General features: G+C 40.7%; 1 protein-coding gene across 4 annotated transcripts in view; it reads left to right on the top strand.

Moving 5' to 3' along the window:
- The window catches only part of LOC101162908 (nck-associated protein 5), a 165,462-nt gene that overhangs the window by 5,480 nt on the left and 138,768 nt on the right, over positions 1 to 21,214 (top strand). For 2 of the 4 annotated variants that reach the window (XR_013654212.1, XM_020708323.3), the window contains exon 1: positions 19,744 to 20,030. Coding sequence is in view for 3 of the 4 variants with exons in the window: in XM_020708323.3 (XP_020563982.1) it covers positions 19,953 to 20,030 (78 nt within the window). In the remaining variant the exon portion in view is untranslated. Of the gene's footprint in view, positions 1 to 4,549; positions 4,684 to 19,743; positions 20,031 to 21,214 lie in introns of those variants that run through there. The other 2 variants (XM_078943191.1, XM_020708326.3) reach the window with 2 other exon arrangements.

Genomic DNA, 21,214 nt, shown 5'->3' with positions numbered 1-21,214 from the left:
TCTCTTTTTTTCCGGGAAATTGACCCAGAAAAGCCTTGTTTGACTGGTACCACATGTTCATACTTTTATTTAAATTACAGCACATGACACATCATTTCATGCACATGATCATAGCTTTATGAATGAGGACATTATTGTCACATGAGCAGATTTCACGCATGTTCAAGTCCTGTTTTACAAAAACATACTATTGTAGGCCTGTATCTTAACATTTGCATGCTAAATACAATGAATCTATAATGATTAGGCAGTAATAGTCATGTGTTGTAACTCAATATTTTGCTTAATGACAGTTGGAAAGACACCACAGCAGATCTGTGTTGTTTAATGGTCATTGTTTGAGTCTTCAGACCCTAATTCCACATTAAGCTCGGCCAGGCTGGGGAAAGGGGGGTTTAGGGGTTGGCTAGCCAGTTGAAGCAGGACAGACTGGCCAGCAGAGGGACTCAAACCTGCGATCACTGTCACCATCTGTCCTGCTGGATTGCAGGTGGACCTCTTGGCCCACATGTCAAACCCCACTCCAGATTCTTCAATTTTCTCCTCAATGAATGAAAAGTTATAGCAACCCCCTCTCCCCCACCCCAACCCCCTGGAGGCAAGGACTCCTCCCACTTTGCTCCGAATAGCAGGTGCGTTAAAAGCAAGGCTCAAACGTATAATTTTTCCAGTCATTCGTCCTCTCTGAGGACAATCTTGATAAATCATGGAGGGGAAAAATAAAGAGAGAAGTGGGCCTTGGACCTGTGTTTAGATCAGCGGGGGGCACTGGGCTTTGAACTGACCTCTTTCCAGCTACCCCACACCCCTCACTCCATTCAAGTGAGACGCAGGACACTGAGACCAAATGCATTGGTTTGTGGGGCAAAAGGGGGTGCACCAATCAATGTCCAATCTCCCCTATCATCCATTTTCAGGTTCTGGCACTTCCTGGCATGTTCACCCTTTTATTTCCACGAGGGACTTATTGATCACCGAATGACAATTTGGCCAAGAGCTTTTTTCTTCTTCTCAGAAACATATTTTTTCTTGTTTTTTTCCCAACAGTTCTTAATATAACTGAGGGAATCTTCACTATCATTTGGCTGACTAAATAAGGCTCAATGACTCAATATTTGCCCAAATCTTTTATTTCTAACATGGTTTAATGTATAACTCATGACCCAAGCAAATTTACAGCCTATTTAAAGGCAGAGATTAGAGAAGGCTGCTCTTTTATTTCCGCCAAATGTTTCGCTGTAGATGGAAAAGCCCAACAATTAAGGAGCCGCCTGGACACCTCATTTAGATAAGAAACTCTTACATGTACCGATTTCTGTGCACGTGAGAATGTCTTTCAGTAGGGTACAAAGAGTGACCACGCTACTTGGCGGCTGAACTCTGATGATAAAAGTCAGCGGGGTGGATCGTTAGTGCTATTTTTAGAGGCTTTTTTACTCTATGAAGTTGAATGTAAGTGGGGTTCAGGCACAGAAACCACAGCCCACAAAGGAACGGTGTGGAACACGAGCCATGTTGATCCATATTCATGGACAGCCTGGGCTTATTATCGCCACTTACGCACTGTTTTCAGAGCAAGGTTCTCTCCGTGGCTGTAAGTGTTATCATTAAGCTGTTATCCCCCTCACATTGGGAGCTGTTTGTGGGGGGGCTCTGTGACCTCAGCTGGGTCCTTCCTTGTTCTGGAGCAGATGTTAAAAAAAGGAGCCACCCCCCCCCCCCTTTTTTTTTTACACAGACTATCCCTCCCTGCTGCCTCACTGGCATCTAATTAGGCCTACGACACAAAGACTCCCAGATGTCAGTGTCCTCTTGGTCTACTTTGATTATATCCTTTCCACGCCACTGACTGGCTGGTTGACCGGCTGGAGGCCGCACCGCCTATGGGCGCGTGTCTCCTTGGTCAGCACTGCACTGGTTTAACATATCTGTAATTGCTTTGGGTGTAAATCACAGGAAATCAGTTGGGAGGTGGCGGGGCAGGATGAATGAGGAATGGGCTTCAATCGGAAAGTGAGCCTTGGACACCATTCGTCACGGCCGGCAGACTAAGTGTTTCATTTCCGTTCTAAACCCAAGAACATGGACGATCCGCGGAGAGTCAACAAGTTTGTGCCCAGAGGAAAACTGGCTGCTTTTTTTTACACAGCAGCCAGGTCAAAGCTTTTAGTAGCTTGTCATACTTCTCCCAAGAGAATGTGAAAGAGATGGTCTGGTGTTTCTGTGGAACTAAGCACAAATAACAGCCTCAGTGTTCTGTTGTCATCTCATTTGCCATGATGGAGGGGGTAAATCTGTTGTACCACACTCTCTCATATGACCTTGATTCAGCTTATCCTTGCACAGTTAGAAATTGATACTTACAAGCATTCCTTCGATAGTTCAATAGTTTTATCTGAAGGTTTATTCAACCAACCATTGTACGGTGGTTGATGTAAAGTTTTTAGGTTGTCTGGGCCTGTGGAGGGTCGTAAAGAGAAGCCGTTGTTTCAAGGCACAGCTTAAGGAGTGCACAGGTGGTGCAGGGTTCCCATGAAATGTACGATTGTTGTGTGTGTGTCTTATTTGTATTCCTTAGTCTAATGGAAGTTGCATGCACGCATGATGTAAAGGCGACATTGTCATATGGTGCCCTTATGCCACACTTTAGTTGTTAGTAATGTATTAGTCACAACTGCCCTTACGGGTAGATACAGGCTACCTGTGGGCAAAAAATGGACAAACCTGAATGGGGCATGCAAGTAGCACGCACATGAACAGTGCAACTTGGTTGATTGCATAATAAAAAAAGCATACCACGCACCAGCACCTTGCATTCTTCATCCTACTTTATCAATTTTCATTTGGGATTTCTTGATCTAAAAAATAGTAGTGATAGTAGTTCATTTTAAACATTTCGGTTGGATCCAATACACTGACCTAAAATGAATCCAGGACATCTTTAGCCAAAAATGTAACTAGTGTGACTCAGAGATAAATACCTGGGTACGTAAATGTAAAAAACTCAAAACATGATTTGCATTGGAGGGGTACTTTAAGTGTTTAATTCTGACTGTAGCAGATTTAGGAGATATGGTCTGGATGAAGAGTTTTTCTTGGTTTTCTCAACTGTAGGTTTGTTTCTCAGCTCAGTTTAGTTCATAAAATTGTTTTTTCATTACTCAAAAAGACAAACTTTTTCTCATGTTTTTTGCCAGGAAACAAATTTGGGTTTCAATTTGTTTCTTGCATCAAAGGTGGACAAAAGTTATCTCAACAGTGAAAGAGTGACGAGTGACCTTGTTATATAGTGGTGGGTTAAAATGTCAAAGGTAGGTGTGTTTACTGCCTTTATCACCTGTCTTCATCTAAATGCCCAGTGACACCATATCTTTCAAGTGTTCATGTTAATCTTTCTCACTTTCGACCAATTATCCTGCAAAAAAAAGTTGTCCTGTTAGATTCTGGGGTTTCCTCTATCTGAAGGTACATTAATGACTTTTGCTTACTCTGCTATTTTTAATCAGAGTAAAAGTCAGTTCAAAGCAACATTTGCCTCAATCAGTCATTCCAAAGCGTGCAAGGTGGCCATGAGTCTGATGCTTCTGTGTCACCAAAGTCACTGTTTTCCACTTCCTGTTCACTGATTAAACAACTTCCTTCTGCTTGGAGCTGCTCAGAGATGAAGCAGTGGAGGATGGGTAAGGGGTGGCGGTGCGGGGGCGAGGGTCGTGTCACGTTTAGCAGATGATGAAAACTCGGGCAGCTGCACCAGCCAATGTGTTCGGCTGCGTTTGGACGTACCAGACAGGCAGAGGAAGGGACGCGTCATGTTGATGTGTGGAGATGTTTGACACGCTCAGTCACACCGCTGGAGTTTCAGACAGGGTGTAACGGATACAGCCTCCGGCAGAGGCAGAGGGGACTGATTGGGATGTTGGGGCTGTTTCAGTTGTTTTGGAACTGACCTGAAAACCGCAGTCTGGCTTTTTATTACTGATTAAGTTTGCACTTTTTTTTCAAACAAGAAGGCCTCATTTTGCTCTTGTCTGACCCATATTGTGTTCTTTTTTATCTTGGGCATGCAGCTCCATATCAAGCAACTACCAGGCCACATAGAAATATGAGTTAACCCACCCCGACAAGGTTCCTGACCCTGAGGCGTCCAGCAGCTGACCCTTGACCCCGTCCTTGCCAAAGAGGAAGTGGCGTGCTTACTCTGTCTAAAACCCCAGCTTCTTTGTAAAGGAGTAGTATGCGTGAAGTGAAGTGTTTATCTTCTGCCGCAGATTCAGCCGGGCCAGGTCGGACTGGTTCCCAGCTCTGTTTGGAGAGGCTTGGAAAAACAAAGGCCGAAGTCCAGGGCTTGGGGTTGGGATAGAGGGCGGGATTCTCGGCTCAGAGTTCATTCCAAACTTTTGCTTCCTAGCGGAGTTTTGACATGAAAGTAAAAAGAAACTGCATGTAAAGGCCATTTGCGTGGTTAGATTTGAGACGTCCCGCACCTTAAGCTGGACTGTGATGTAAAAAGTCGAAAATATGAAAGTGCAGGACACGAAGTTGTTGACTTTCTCCACTCCTCCCCTTTCCCCACCCTCCAGGGTTTCCCAGGTGTGCTGACTGCTGCGGGGCTCAGAGGCCATGGACAGGCACCAGGAGAGGAGGGAACGTTTAAAAAGATTGTCTCTGGAAAGCCGCCTGCCGGTAAGACAATTCCCAGTTATGTCAATGAGCTAGCGTGGAAAAGCAACAAGACGAAGAGGGATGGCTTTACTTTGAGCTTCAGCTCTGTCTCCAAACAAAGGCTTTCTCAGCCCTTCCCAACTGCTGACTGCTTATTCAATGAGTCCACGGCCATTGTGTGCCAATTCCCAGGAAAAGATCCACTTACACTAAGTGCTAAGGAAAGACAACCTTGTTTAAGGTCATGCAAAGGCCATGGATAGCCTGGGAATCAGATGTTGCAGCTCAAATTAATCTCCAGCAACGTGTGAAGCAGTTGAAGGGAAGCCCACGGCTGCCGGTGACGGACTGACAGCTTTATCTTGATGCAGGGGTGAGAACCGGTTGGGCTCAGGGTTGACTGAAGGTGAGCGTACTGGTGAGAGCCTCTTTGGAATGTCAAGTGCAGCCTTTTAACTGACTGTTGTGTTGTGTTGTGTCTGAGACCCCCACCCCCACCCAGTTCCCTCTCTTCAGGGTTTACTGCACGGGCACTGCACAGAAAATACTAAATCATGAAATGTAAAATAACTTTTGACATAGTACCTGATGACACGCTTGAACAGTTTCAGGCTTTGGTGTTTCTTGGTTTATCTTGCTCAGTATACTTGCAACAAGGCTTTAATGAAGTTGATGCATCTCTATTGACTTGACCCGACTTAATTGCTTTCTGCTGACCCATCTCAAACCAATGCTGACATGCCCAAAGTTAAGCAAATTGGACCTCACACTGACCTTTTGAGGACATTAAGGAAGTCTGTACTTTTACAGTCATTTCGTCAATGGCCATAAATACTTCAAGTTGCCATCCAATGAACTCAATTTCCAATGTTGGAAAAGCTTTTTCTGTGAAGATGCTTTCAGTTTAGGTCTTTGCTTTTTTGTACATCTATTGTTTACCTATTTTTTGTTTTTTCCAACTTAAGCTCGCAGTTTAGTTAGCTTATTAACACAGATGGGCCAATAGTAGCGTCAGACTTGTAGCTGCTTTTTCTTAAACATTTTCCTTTTCGTCGCAAAAAAGTAACCTGACCATGAGCATTTGAGCCAGCAGCTGTTCTTTAATGAACTGTTTTACCAGCTAAAACCTCCTAGGGGGGGAGTTAATTTGTTAGACCTACGAGTCCTCAGGTATCAACGCTGTTATCAACGTACATATAGCCGAATTCTGATTGTGCTTATCGAAGGAGTTTTGAGAGGTACACGGCCCTATGTCAAAAATGTCTGTCTGTTTCACTTTTTTTACAAGTTCAAGTTTGAATACTATTGTGAATATGCTAACGCAGCAATTGAAGCGGTGTTGAACTGTGTCTTTTTGTTTTATTTACATGTTACTAACAAGGTTGGAAGTTATCCTAGCCAGGGTATCGTTAGTTTTAGTGGTATCAGTCGTTTTTTTCATTTGCTGCAAACAAGGATGGAAGTTACCGGTATTGTCAATATGCTAACATGCTAATATGTAGCATGTTACTGACAACTTCTAGAGTTACCATGAACACAATTAATAAAGTCTGACTGACAGACTTATCTCTTTCGTCCTGATTTATGCGCCTTAAAGTTCAGTATGCCTTAAACATGAGATTAGACCATTCATTGATGGTGCAATTTATAATCCTGTGAGCCTTATAGTGTAGAAAATACGGTAAGTATTTCATTAACTGTACTTTGATCAAAAATAGTTGAAATATAACTACCAAACCTGCAATCCTTCTTCATGATGGCAAGTTGTTTTTGCCCTTTCAGATAGAACCGAAACAAAAAATCACAACGTTGAACCATTCGTCACATTTAGGACAACTTTTTGATCAATAATCCTCAATAATCCCGTTTGGGTAAATCAGAATTCTTTTGCACATCTTAATCTAAATACCTTTTTGTACTGGGAGACATGAGGTCTTATAAATTATTGACCAACCTCTGCACTGGTTTTCTGTACTGCCCTTTCAAATTTACAATGTTTTTACTGCAGCTTCTGTGAGTATTGCTTTCCCTCTACAGCACTTATTAGCCAACACTTCAATTGCTTTAACTAAAAAAAACAGAACCCAGATTTAGAGTGAGGACTGTAACTGGGTCAAGTTTGTGATCCAGATTTATGATTCAGCATGCTCACATTTTGTCCACTTAACTACCCATGCATACCATTTGTTTTTCATCTTTTTACTTTTACTCATCTCCATTGTCCCAATTCTTTCTTTCCATTCCACCTTTTGCTCAGACCTGTGTCTTTCGCAAAGACTCGTGTCTGTGTCGTGCCTATTGTTTCTCTTTGAGAGCAGAAGGAATGCTTTAATAGTGGGACAACAAGGAGCTGGGAGGCTTTTGGTGAAAGTCCAGCTTGGATCTGGTGGAGCTGTGCAGATGGAGGCTCCTGAAGAAAATAGGAACTTGTGGGGAAAAAGTGTATTTCCATGCAATGAAATGAAATTTTAGATTTTTAAAATTATTATGTCGCTATTGAGGAAGATGTATAAATCTGCTCCGACCTTTTCATCCACAACAGATACCCTGGTCAGAGAGTACACACGGACATTATGAACAGCTAACAGAAGTTTATATCATCAATGAAAAGTGGTATCTAACAGAAATATTGTTTCTATGTCATCTAAGTAAAGGGGAAAACAACAACCCCCAGTTGGATAAATAACAGTTTCTATCAATTATCTATGAGAAATTTGGAGTAAAGATCAGATCATGTTTAATGTTTTTTAGGTGATTACCTAGGTGAGCAGTAAACATTTTGTGGTTGGTTTGGATTTTCTTACCAGATAGAGCATCCAGGCGTCTAATCCGTACATGTTTAGCAGCTCTGAAAATACAGCAGTGGTTAACTGGGGCAGGATTTATTTTTTATTTTTTTGATTACATAACAGCCGTGTTGCTGGGTTGATGCTTTGCCTACATTTATTTTTATCGTTTGATGCCCACGCGCAGATGAGAATGTCTTCGTCATGCTGCGACGCGTGCAGAGAGCCTGACGGCCGTGGATGGCCTGTGAGCTGATGCTACGCTGCCGGGGTACTGTAAGTAGGTCAGCACAGATGCTCGGTCAGAGGTCCATCCTATGGAGGGATTGCAAGGGAGCAGTTGATTGTTAAAGGGAAGGCTGGGAAGAAAATGAAACAAATGTCAGAACCTCAAATGTGTACATTTGGGGTTTTGACGTGGGAAGAAATTAAAAACAGGAGCTCAATGGAGTCTGGCTGTTTTGTTTTTCTTGACCATTTGGAGAATCAAGGAGAAAAAAAACAACTAACGAGCCATTAGCAGGAATTCGTGACGTCTTAAATCTAAATCAAAGTAGAATTAGCAAAATTTTTAACCCTCTAAATGTTACTGTATTTATTTATTTATTTATTTATTTAATTTGCTTTATGGACAATGATTGCTAAAAACTGCTTAAGCTTTCAATTACAAAGAATTACTTTTGTTATTTACATTTCTTTTGTAGTTGTAATTACCTCCTTTTATGCCTGTATTAAATAAAACTGGTTCTACAATTATTAGCCAAAAAATCCTAAAAATCCATAATTTAGCTAGCAACTTGTTGTTTTTTCTTTTCTATTTTTTCATTTGGCACCGTAGTCATATTTTTAAAAGCAAAATATGCGATGACACAATCTGAAAAATATGCACTAATGTGCTTGTCAAAAATTGTTGTTACGTTGTTATAAAGATTTCAGCAAGAAATGATGGAACACGAGTCATGAAAGTTTAAGTACATTTTTACTCAAATGCGACTTTACATTGGTGTTGTACAGGTGCTGCAGGGTTTTGGGTTATCTGTGTCCAATGAGTGTATCAACCGATACAAGGCGCATAGTCTTGTAGTTTCCTTGATTCATTCATTCAGTCATTTATCTTCTTCCGTTTTTTCCTTTACGGGGTCAGGGGGCTGCCGGAGCCTATCCTGGCCACTTACGGTCGAAGGCAGGGGACACCCTGGACAGGTCGTCAGTCTGTCGCAGCAGTTTCCTTTATGCTCCCTAAAAATGAAATGTATTATTTTATCGTGCATGTGGTAAGTATGTCATGAAGTATTCATAGGGCTTTTGGAAGTTGCATGCACTTGTGACGAATGGATGGTATTGTCGTACGTTGCCCTTACATCACAGTGTAGTCAGCAAAATATCACTCACCATTGGCCTTACAGCTGTATACGGGCTGTCTGTGGGCGAAAAAAATTGTCAAACCTATACGGGGGATGTAAGGAGCATTTACTTACCCTGTGAACAGCATTTACGAGCCTCTTGCGCAGTCCACAAGATTTTTTGGGGGGGAGGGTCAAGAAACGGGAATCCATACGACACGATTTTGTCTCATATTTATTCTTTCTTTACCCTTGTGTATTGTATAAGTGTGACAGTAGAAATAAAATATGAACATGTTCGCTCTACGGGTTCACTGAAGGGTCCATGGTCTTGCTATTTCATGTGAGCCACCTAGGTCGTCCCTACAGGTTTACCCAATGTTTGTACATAGATAACACGTATGTATAGGTCCAAGGCTCTAAGGGCAGTTGTGATAAGACCATAGACCAAATGTTCTTGAATCTAGGATCTGGTTTACTGAACTAAAATTGATCCTGGACATCTTTAGCCAAAAATTCAACTAGTGGGACTCAGAGAGAAATACCTACTCAGGTATCAGGTACTCTTTACTCACTAAACAGTTCAGGTGAAGTTTTTCAGATTCCTTGTATTTCTTGCAAGTTAATCAAGTGTAAATTGGGTATATGTACCATCATACAATATTTAATGGAAAATTCATTCACATTTTTGTTTCATAAAGCCCACTGTTGTTTCCCACATCAAAATAATGCGGAACGGAACAAATGGAGCATTATTAGAACATTGTATGATCACGTATTTGTAAAAGTCAAAGTGTTTCCACACATTAGACTGAATTGTGTATTGTGCAGGCACTTTATCATTTTTACATTGTAGTAAAATGAACTCACCATGCCTCAATCTAAATGGATTTCCAAGATTGATGTAATCAATTTATTTCTTTTTGAAAGAGTTTTATAATAGTATAGGTCAATTTGATTCAACATTCAACTTGCCTCAGACAAACCGATTTGGTTGGATTGTATAAATATAAACTGATTCATCGAGTAACCGTTACACCTCTAGTATCTTCAAATGTTTTCACCCAATTTTTTACAACCATCAAAAAAATACCACCCCACACCTTCAAAAATTTCCCATCTAAAGCGTTTTCTCAAAGTGAACCTCATTAAATTATGCGAGCCTAAATCTCTGGGAGCTTGTTTTGTCTTTGGAGTCTTTTCTCCTCAGTGTTTTATTCGTACTCAGCAGAGCAATCATGCTTAAAGATAATTGATAACAAAAGGCTAAATCGAAAACACTTTGTGGGGGGGAGTTAATAATCAAGTGCTCCACATTACTGATTAAACGTTTGCTGCAGAGCTGCAAGTATCAAAACAATGGCACGTGGTTGCACTTTTCTTTCTTCCTCTCCAGCTTTATAAATCTTTTACTTGCTGCCACAGTTGTTCCAGTCGCTGCAAACAAATACGGGACGAAACAATTTCTCAAGAACAATCCTTTCACAAAGTAAATTATCGCAACATGAAGTTCATTTAGGAAATCTCAACCCCCCAGGTCCACTTAGCTGGCTCCTTCGTGATTGGCTGGCACATCGTCAAGCAGACAAACAGAGAAGTTTGATATCATTACTGAGCAGCTCAAAGTAATTAAGTATAATTATACAGCAGAAACCTGGCGACAATGTCTCCCTACCCCCACCACTTTCTTGGGCTTCATTCTCACGCCAGTCCCAGTGGATGAGGAGTCCTCCTTCACAGCTTCCTCAGTCCGTCATTTCTGAGTGTGTAGGAGCAGATCACATAAAGAGATTTAAACTCCTCTATTGACTTCATCCTGAAAGCTAAATGAAGTCTCCCAGCAGGGGTGCTGCAGCCCCCGGCGGGATCCTTGACGGCTCCTTTAGAGTGCAGGTGACATGCCGCACATACCTGGGCTCTCTGCGTGGGTATCTACGGGCTGTGGGAACCCAGCAAACCTCAGAGAAATCTGCTGATTCTGCGGGGAAGCGGCCTTTTCCTCCATGGGAACCTGTTTCCCTTGAATCTCCTGCCTCAGAAACAGTGACTTACCCCAAAGTCAGCTGCCCGCTGTGGATCGGACTGAGCGGCTGCCATCTGCTTGTAAATTGGTTTTCAATAATCTTTGTGGCTGTTATGAAATGAACCGCTAGTCTGTTTTTCCAACTTCTATAGCGAGATTGTTTCTGTCCCTGCATGCTTTGGGTTTTTTTTATTAGAGCAAATAACCAATATTTATTGAAAGTCTGCATAAAACGTTGTGATGGTAACTGTTTCGTTCTGTCTCAAGATCCAGACACTGAAATGAATGGCAGCACTAATGTACCACGATTAAGATTTTCTTAAGGTTTTATTTTAAAAACACAGCAAGGAGATATTTTTGCACAACATAAACAAAAAATGTCAAAGTTGTAGACCGCCCATTGAGCCTGTCGGGCCTAAATGGTCATGCACGTTTCTTGCACATACTGCGAGCAACAGGTCGTACTGATCATTTAAATAACAGATGAGGGTAAGTAGGTGACACGCAGGCGTGTCATACAGATTTTTCAATTTTTTAACACCCCCAAACACGCAGGGTTGCACGCTCCTTTCACACCCCTCGCGCTTGGCTGTTAGAAATCAAGTCAGGCAATGCAAGGATAATTTGTTTGGGCATAAAGCATTTGCGTGTGGCAATACACTTAGTACATGCTCAACAGTCATACGTTCTGTTTTTTATGATCTCCTTTACGGATGGCATATGAGCCTCAGTAGAACTGCAGGACACATACCTTCCCCTTTATGATTCTGCTCTACCTGTCTACAACCATCCGTTGGGCTCAGACAACCCAAAAACCTGTAGCACTCGGATGGATTAACCCCTGTACGGGTTCAAGTGACTAAGGCTATGCCTGAATTCCCACCCTAATCCCTAACTACCAAAAAACTATATGGTGCAGGACTATGTAGTGCCCTGGACTTGAAAAGCAATCTGGACACTCACTACTTGATTACTATTACTCCAACTGATTCCACAAAGTGAAAATCTAATCGATACGAGTGTTTTGCGACAACCGTTTATGAATCCACCGTGTTCTGAAGATGAAAACGTTGATGGTTTTAAAAAAAAAAAAACATTTAAACTCAATTGTTTTGCAAACGCAATGCATTGTGGTCCATATATGCCAATCTAGTGAGCATCGATGCACACTGGTTTTGCGCAGAGACTTCGGTGAAATTCAGAGGACTGGATTTTAAAATTGTAGATTCGCACAGCAAATGTTTCTCTGTTATGATGACAAAAGCAAAAAGTGAGAAGCAAATAAAACTTGGCACTTTTATTCAAATATAATTTTTTAAAGCTAGATTTGTATTGTTTTGCACATTAAGACCCCCATACATTCAAAAACTTATGGCTTGCAATGTGTGTCTTTGTTTTCAGTGGCATCTTGGACAATACTTTTCATATTTTTTTGTGATTCGCACAACAAAAATGTACCTTGGGGATTTTTTTTGTATTGATTTGCACATTACAACATCCATACTGCTGAGTGTTTTGTTGTAAGACTGCATTCTTTTGTATTTTGACCTTTTTTACTACACACTCGTAGGATTTACTTGGTATTACAACTTCTGAATAATTAAAAACGTAAAGGTTTTGTAGATATTTTGCCTTTATTATGATATTGATATTGATATTTTGTTTACATTATAGTTTCTTTTTACTACATTTTTTGTTCATGGTGGGTTCCAAACTGACCTGTGTGTCCCTCTGCCAACCTTCATAATTGGACGTCCACTTTTCCTCGCTCAATGAGGCCATTCTTTGTGTCCCTTGATTCTCTGGGCCAATTATGTACTCGGCTCTTCCAATCACGACGAAGATCAAAGGTAATTCTTGGCCCGCGTGCTGTCGAACTCACATGCTTTGTTTCCCAAACATTTGCTTCAGATCCCATTCGCCCTGCGGTTTCCTTTAAAAAGGCTCCTGCCAGTAAACACAAGGACTCTTTAAAACCAATCAAGACAACAGTCCTCTCTCTGTCAGCAAGTGTTATCGCTCCACACCATCAAATTCTTTTCCAACGTGTCCCTAGATTTACTCCAGGCTAAAAGGAAAGTTTTTATCAGAACAGAGTCACAAACATGAGGAGGAAATTTGTTGATCGGGTAGATTTGAGGGAAACTGATAAGAGAATAAAGCTTTGATTGTGCCACTTTTGGCCCTCTGGGCAGACCAAAACTGCAATCAAATCAGGAGTTCACACATTAGGTTTCTTGTGACTTTAACTTACAACTATCTCCACATTTGTCTTCCAAAGCAAATGTGTCAAATGTTTTAATTTTATATATATTTTTTATATAAACCCATAAATAAAACCTTCATGTTACAAACTAGAAAATTAAATTAAAATGTACACACAGATAATAAAAAAGAATATTCCAAGGAAAAATGAAACCTGTTTCTTGAAAACCACAAAATGTTTTACAAATGAAGCAATCAGAAAATACTTTTAAAGTTTTAGGTGGAACGCACAATCTTTTGGCAACATTGTCATCTGGACAAAAAAAACAACAACATCTGAACACTTTTTGACACGACAGGGATAACATTGATCTTTTTAACATGTTAGTTAATACAGCAGCCTGTTCGCATCTGAAACCAGCCCCTTGTGGGCACTTCAGGAACTACAACTTTTTGGTAGTTTTACGCAGTTCTCAAATTTTAAAAACTGAGCCCTTTAGGATTGGTATGAAAAAAAATTCTTTCTTTTTAAAACTTGAAGCTTGAAAACATTAAAAACAAAACATGAGACTTGGGCACTGTAGGACAAACAGATTGTCGAGGCTCTTAATTTATTTATAATTTTTTTATTGCCAGTCTCCAAAACTGTTGAGATCATTCTGCTAAAAGACATTTCCAAACCTTCATACAATTTTTATGTCATTTTTTGATTAATTTAGAAAAAATTTAAACTGGAACTAAAAGTATGATTATCCTCTTCAAACATTAACCTTGGTGCCTTTTAGATATTTTGTCAAATTCAATTTTGAGAACCCCATTTAATAGGTTGGATTAATATCAGTGTAAACATCATCCACCTGGCATGAAAACGCCCTCTCCAGGGATGTTTTGTTTAACGTATGAAGATGAGGCGTCCTCCCTCTGTCCAGCCTGGCACAGCAGGTTTGGGTTTGAACAGGGCCAAAACAGATCACCACTCTGAGCCTGAGGAGGGGCTGCATCTGTCATTAAGGAGAACCCACCCCCTCTGAGTTGGGTGGGGACAGGCTTGCACTTACAGGGCCCTCCGAGCTAGACTGGGTGTGGACGGGAGCGGCAGGAGGCGGCGGAATGCTCGTCCTGTCTGCTCCCCTGCACAGAAGCCACCCTGTGATCACATCCTTCTTTTCTCCATTTGCATGGAGTCAAAAACACTCAGCTGCAACCTGAAAGCCCTTTAATGCTTAGGCCTATAGAGAGGTAAATGTGGGATATAAAGACCCAAATGCTACAGTTTTTTTTTTTTTTTTTTTGTGTGTGGTTCCATGCCAAAGCAAAGTCTTAGTTTTGGCTAGATTTGGCACAACGTCTTTGTTTGATTCAATTATTTTAACTTAATTATAGCCTAGAATAAAAATTGGATTATGTTGATATTGGCTTAAAGTGTGTCTGCAAACTATGAATAAGAAATCTAACATAATATTCACAGAGCTGCAGCTGCTGTGCCAAACAGCTTCAAAATTAAGCCTAATAAGGTAACAAAAAAATACCGTACTAAAAGGCTCAATTCAAAGCTTTAATTTTTTTCCATAAAATAACAGTGTGTTGTGTGGATTAATTCTGCACACCAGGTTGGGTATTATTGTGCATATTTACAGGTATTATAAATATTGCGGCTCATGTTTCTAAAGAAAAAAGTTAAAGAAAAGCAACAAGAGAGAAGAAAGTCAAAAAGTTTTGATTAGAAATGTCTAACTTGATTCTGAAAGACAACAAAAAGCTTTTCAAAACACATTTTACTGAATATTAATAATTTAATATTTTAGGATAACTCAGGTTAGGTTTAGTGCAGGACTGGCACATGGGAAATCAGGGTTCTTTCCCAGGTGTTGACATGAACTTCATTTAGTGTTGGTCCTTGGGCAAGAGCCTTCATGCTGCTGCCTAACTTTGTAGCCACAAGGGGGCCCAAGACTGGGGCCTCTGTGCTGGTTCCCAACCCAGACAAATACAGAGTTGTGTAAGAAAGGGCATTTAAAAATCTCTGCCAAACCACCTGAGTAAATCGTGGAAGCTGATTCGCTGTGGCGACTCTTGAAGGGATCTGCTATTCTTGATACCTATTCAAATTTTTGAAAACACATTACAACACAACAAATTCTAATTAAAAAAAACATTTTTGTATAAAGAATTAAATGTACAGAAAAGCATTAGAACAACAAAAACAACCGTCAATGTTTAGCACAAAAGCTGAACAAAATAACATTACTTCCATAGTATGACAATCACTACTAAAAAAGAAATAGCATCAAAGAATGTTTTAAACACATTTCCCTAAACTCTTTAGCAGCGGAACTGTAGCTTCAGTATTGACAGTTTTTCAACTACTATAACTCTTCAAACATTTACGCAATGATGTAAAACCAGTGAATTTGAAGCTGAGAAAAGCAGAATTGTGCCATTATGCAACATTACAAAAAGCTTTTTGCCACTTCAGAATGAGCAGAATCACGTTTAATTGCGTATTCGGCGAGGAGTTCCACTAGGTCAAAGACTTCGTGTTATTTAGGTGTCACTGGAAACACCTCTGATGTTAAAGGGTTAAACCGTAACAATGACTCAAACAAGACAACATAAAAAACACAAAAAACATCTCAATTAACACCAAATATTACACACACAATTCCAAAATGAAATAACAAAATATGACGAAAAACAGCTTTCAACACTTAGTGCACCAAACAAATCAATAAAACAATGTAAAAGGAACATATTGACTAATGTGTTTTAAAAACAGATGTTTTATTGTCTGACAGCTCTGGACTTCAGTACATTTCATAGAGTAAAGCAAAACAGTATGCTGATGATGAACTCCTGTAGCCCGCTACAGGTCACGATTAAGGCAGAGTTGTAAAGCGTCTTTAAGTATCTATTTTAAAGTCTACAGAGGTATTATCATTAGGACATAACTCCAACAACCGAGCAAATAAAAGAAAAAACTCCTTTCTCTTGAAATGTGACCTGTTTACCCAATTTTATTTGGATTTTTGTGTGTAGGCACTGTATATCTGTTCTCACAGGTTTACATGCAAATGAGCTTTGGTATGTGGGCGTGCCTTCCAAAGGTGCCATTTTACTCATGCCCATGCCTGAGGAAAGGTGACCTACTTGCATCAGAGGCTGGTCTGACCAGTCAGGTGAGTTCCTAACAGGTGGCTGCAAGCAGAATGAAACTTCCTTTTTTTGCACCTGGGGTTCTGCCTTCCAGTCAGTGGGTGTGGGTTCAGACTGAAAGGTATGGTGAAAGCAGCTTTGAATGATTATTTTTGCAGTGACTCCACTGCTCTGGAATCTTGGTGCCCTGTAATTTGTGACTTGCTTCTGCCTGAACAAATGATGCAAATGATTTTTTGCAATTCCTGCCTCTTGGATGTTTTCAAATGGCAACAATTGCTCCTGATTTAAATTATATTCATGTTGTTTTTCCATTAAGCTCTGACAAATGGAGAGGATCGTTTGCTGAAGATGAATTACCCAAACAGTCAGTCGTTACTGCCCAGAATCCATTTTCTGGTCGTTCAAGTCCAAAAGGATTATTTGTGCATTAGTGTCATGATTTCCATTCGCTGACAAATGAAGCACCCTTTAAATTACTAATGGGCGCATTGTTAAAATCTTTATTATGTAGACACAATTTCCAATTATTTGCCTTCTTAACCAGTGCATGTTGGTCATTCATAGTTGAAGACACTAAAGACTGGCGGTTTTATTCCAGTCATTTGTCCCTGGTCCATTAAAAAAGTATTTTTATGACAGAAGGTTTGATGATAAATAGTTAGTCACCTCCGATTTCTTTTACACCTATGTCATGGCTGCGTTCTTCATGCAGTTGAGACACTGTATGAGCTCATAAATTCCTCAGAGACTCGCCCAGAAGTTTGTTGACTGATGACTTTGTAATCTCCATTCCTGCAGGAGCCCCACCTGCCACTCAACTTCTATCAATCACTGAGATGGCCTCCAGTCATGAGCATAATCCCTCCATGGGAACAAATGGATATTATAGGATAGAAGAGGCAAAGTATTTATGTTGAGGGTTTGCTGCCGGGCCAAATATAGATATGGATAGACCAAAACGTTGCATTTCAGTTCAGCAACCTCACAGTTCAAGGCCAAACTACTTATACTTGTAAGGCTTCTTGTGCAAGTGCAAGCTAATACTGATAAGACATCTCTGCTTCGACTATATTTACTTTTGAAAGATTACTTTTTGGTTGAATAGATTTTTACAAAAACGAACACTGACAGTTCCAGCCACATATCACCAAAACTCTCATTGATCACACACAGAGTCATTTTACAGTGGTAAAAAAAAAGTCATTGGTACATCTGGACCCTTGGGAAGCAGAAGGGTTAAAACATAACTCCTTTACTGTACTTTTATGTACATTTTGATGAATTATATAATAAGAACAGGGAGGAGATGCAAAGATCTTTATTTATCAAAAAATGCCAGGTTTGCAAGAAATAGAAACACGATTTTTCTGAGGTTGTGTAGTTGCCTGGATTGAATATGTGTGATAATCGTGTTTGCTAAATGCTAATACAAAGCAAGACAGTTGACAACACCTTTAGAGGTGATGGAAATTAGTTACAGAAATGACAAATTTGCTCATACTAATTACAAAACAAAAATGTAAAATAACATCTAAATAAAATTGTATCAAGATTTGATTTAACAGAATAAATGCTTTCTAGTCGTTTGGAAACTTGGCCCATTATGTGTTTTCTAAGTTGACAGACTAGAGGTAATGTAATTTGTTAATGGTTTAAAGACAGACACCCATGCAAACTTTATTTTTGATGTTTTTAACATGTTCTGGTTGCATTATTCTGATGATGGATACTGTTTAAAAAAGAGTTCATTTCTGACGGAAAAATTACACTGTGTGGGCCCCAAGCTCCCTCTTGTCCATTCTGACCCATCCACTTGTAGACGACTAGACTCATCTTTGTTTTCTCATCCGATTTGGCATCTGGCTCAAAACTGTCTGGCTGGCTTTGTTGCACTGTTAATGTTCGGGGTGTGAAGGGCTTTAAGCTAGGGTAAGATGATGCAAACAGAGAGCTCTCGGCAACGTGGAGGGAAGGGAGAAGCAGGGTTGCTTCTTGCCGACCATTCAGAGGTCAATTTTTTAATGAAATACTGCCACTCTGCAGAAACTATCTCCTAGGTTTTTTGATTTTGGCTTAATTCACAAGTAGACCAACGTAAAAAGACCTCTGTGTACCACTGGGAACCCTTGCTAAATGGCTCAAAAGATGATTGGAGTGGGGTCTTTAACAAATGTTTTGTATGAAACACAATATTTGTTTTTGGTCAATTGCAACAACATCTAACAAACGGAAAACCAAAAGTACTGGACACACTGATAACTCCTACCGTGTGAATTTACAGGGATAATTGTCAGGTATTTAAATGTAGGCTGTGTTTAGCTCTACATACAAAATCATCCCAGTTTCTGTTAGGAATGTTTCTGTCTTTTGAAAGCCAAATTGACCGCTAAGACCATCGCCGTGCCAGAAAATCCTACATCCATCAAACAAAATGAAACCCCAACTTGGTTGTATAGTTTAAGAAACACTGCAAAAGTTTACTTTACAGCGTCCACATTTCCATTCTGAAGAAAACAACTGTCATTATCCATTGTTTCAGCTCTGACCTGACCTGTGTGGGAGAAACAAACCCTGCAATATGACAGGCCAAGTGGATTCCTACAATGTCAGGCAGGAAAGCGGTTCGTGGAGGTGGCAGGTAATCAAGCTTTAAACCAGCAGCTGAAAAAAGCAGTTGAGAGCTTTCGCAAAGTAGAGAACTACTTCAGGCTGTCAAGATCTTTCTCTCAGAAGTGTTTTTCTTCTTCCCTGTTAACATAAAAACAATATGCACAGATGAGAAATTACATTTCTGCAGCTTCTTTGAAGCTTTTGATCTTTATCTTTTCTATCTTTTGACTCTTGTGATGTCTGCGCGGCGGCTGACATTCCTAACATGTCCTGTTAACGAGGCATCACAGGAATGCCTAATTGTGAAGGAATGCGGTCACAAGGGAGCACCTCCTACCATCCATCAATCATTTCAAAGACTAATTGCTGCTCCTACAGTAGAGACATTAGACTTAAAGCCTTTTTGGGAACATCTGTTTTTGCAAAAATCAAGAACATTGCTATCCTAAGAGGTCAGCTTGCCAGATGTAAAAAGATGGAATGACCTAACCTCTTCCAAATGCTCTCCAAGGAGTACCTCCAGTACGGATGTGTTATGGCCAACCCACTATATCTGGTTCATAATATTTGTCAAGTAATTCCCTAGCTCCTTGTTGATAGATTTGAAGTGTACAGAAGATAATGTGTTAGCAGTGTGTGTCATTTGACCTGCAGCCCTGAGGTGCTGGCCTACATTGAAGCCCATTAGATTTTACACTACAAGCTATCATGAGATCAGACCTCCTTCTGATTGATTTTTGGACTAAAACATGAGAAAAATGAAAAAAATACTGACCTAAAATGTGATAGAAACTCCCTGTCAGTCATTTTTTGTGTCTCTAAACTCTCTAAATCAACCAACATAAAAGGAAACAATACACACATCGTCCAGGGTGGGTTGGCCAACACCACTCTAGTCCAGATGATTTAATCGAACTTGACTTGCTGGTTAAATATTGACAAGAGCTGGTGTGGCCTTACAGACCAGAATCTGGCTCTGTTACTGCCTGCTGCATCATAATTCCAACATGCTGACTCGCACACATACACATACAGCTGAATGCAAGCACACACATCTACGCACAGTGGCAGGCTGCAGCTGAGACTCGGCAAGGCAGCTGGGGCAAGAGTGGGGAACGAAGCGGAAGAAGAGCAGGGGCAAGTGTGGAGAGGAAAGGCAGAACCGGGATGAGCCAGTTTACAGATCACAGTGTCGCGTCGGTCTGCAGGAGGATCCGAAACATTCCCCTGCTGGAGCTGCTGGCGGTGAGTTTTGGTTCCATGTGTCTTCCCTCCTCTATCCATCCCTCCAGCAATCTTCCTGTCAAAGAGGTATCTGGGACAGGAGGCAGGCTGTCTGGAGCTGAAAGAAGGTCGGACGTGGTGATAATCAGGCTAGCATCCACAGCCACCTACGTTTCTCCAGACAGGAGTTAGAAATGTGTCTTCTTAAATGGAGAGAAGGACGAAGAGAGAAAGTTGGCAGAAGCCGTGCATCATGGCACATTTACAGTCAAGATCTGATTGGAAACAAATTTGAAATGGGAGCCCCATTTGATACTTGGCAGATCAATGACATCCATCTAAAAGCTCATTTGCGTGCAAACATCCGATTTCCTGACTGTGTGTAAGTCACCATATGTAGGTCAATGGCGGACAAGCTGTGACTGTTGCTAATTAGACAAGAGGATGTCGTATGTTGCATGAAACATCTTCAGAAGGTGTGAATTGGGGGACCTGCCTGCCATCTGTGTGTATTTGCCCCCTGTGGATGCGATGAAATGTGACACTTGACAGTTTATTGGGAAGCTGTTGCGAGTACAGTTGCTGTGCGAAAAAAGACAAACCAAGTCTAAAAATAAAACAGCCATGCCTGATGCTACGTTGCCGATGTGACGGCGCTCTGACTTAAGTTTAGTTTTCCAGGCAGGAGATGTATTCTGGCCTTAAGTGCTGGGACTTGCACTGCTGTTGTTCTTTTTTGTACTTTCTTTGAGTGAGCAAGTTAGAGGTGTTTTGAGGAAATCCAGAGGATCAGCCGTCGCATGGATGCAATTATTCCGACAAATGTCTCTGCTGAGCTCCAAGACTCCATATATCCTTTATCTAATTACATTAACAGGAGCAGGATAGTGACTAATGGCTCGTGGAGAAGAAGGAGGGGTACCAAACACACCACGAGGAGCTGCAGAGAATGCATGATTGCATTTTTCCATCCTTTATACCCCTTTACTCCGTCTCATGCCCAGATCTCTCCCTGGGCTCCTTTTTTGTAATCCCCCTACCAGTAATCCCAACCTCTGCACACAAGAACCGCACTTTTACTGCCATAAATGTCTTTCTTTTTTCACGTAACACACCATGTTTGTGTTGAAGGACTCTCACTTTTCTTAGAAAACTGCACTCAAACCTTTGATCAGATATAAAAGCCTCCTCATGGCCACAACACA

Source organism: Oryzias latipes, chromosome 2, assembly GCF_053564925.1.
Source record: "Oryzias latipes strain Hd-rR chromosome 2, Olatipes_Hd-rR_3.1".
Taxonomy (NCBI): Eukaryota; Metazoa; Chordata; class Actinopteri; order Beloniformes; family Adrianichthyidae; genus Oryzias; species Oryzias latipes.
The sequence above is the reverse complement of the archived record's forward strand: the minus strand, read 5'-3'. Positions and strand labels throughout refer to the sequence as shown.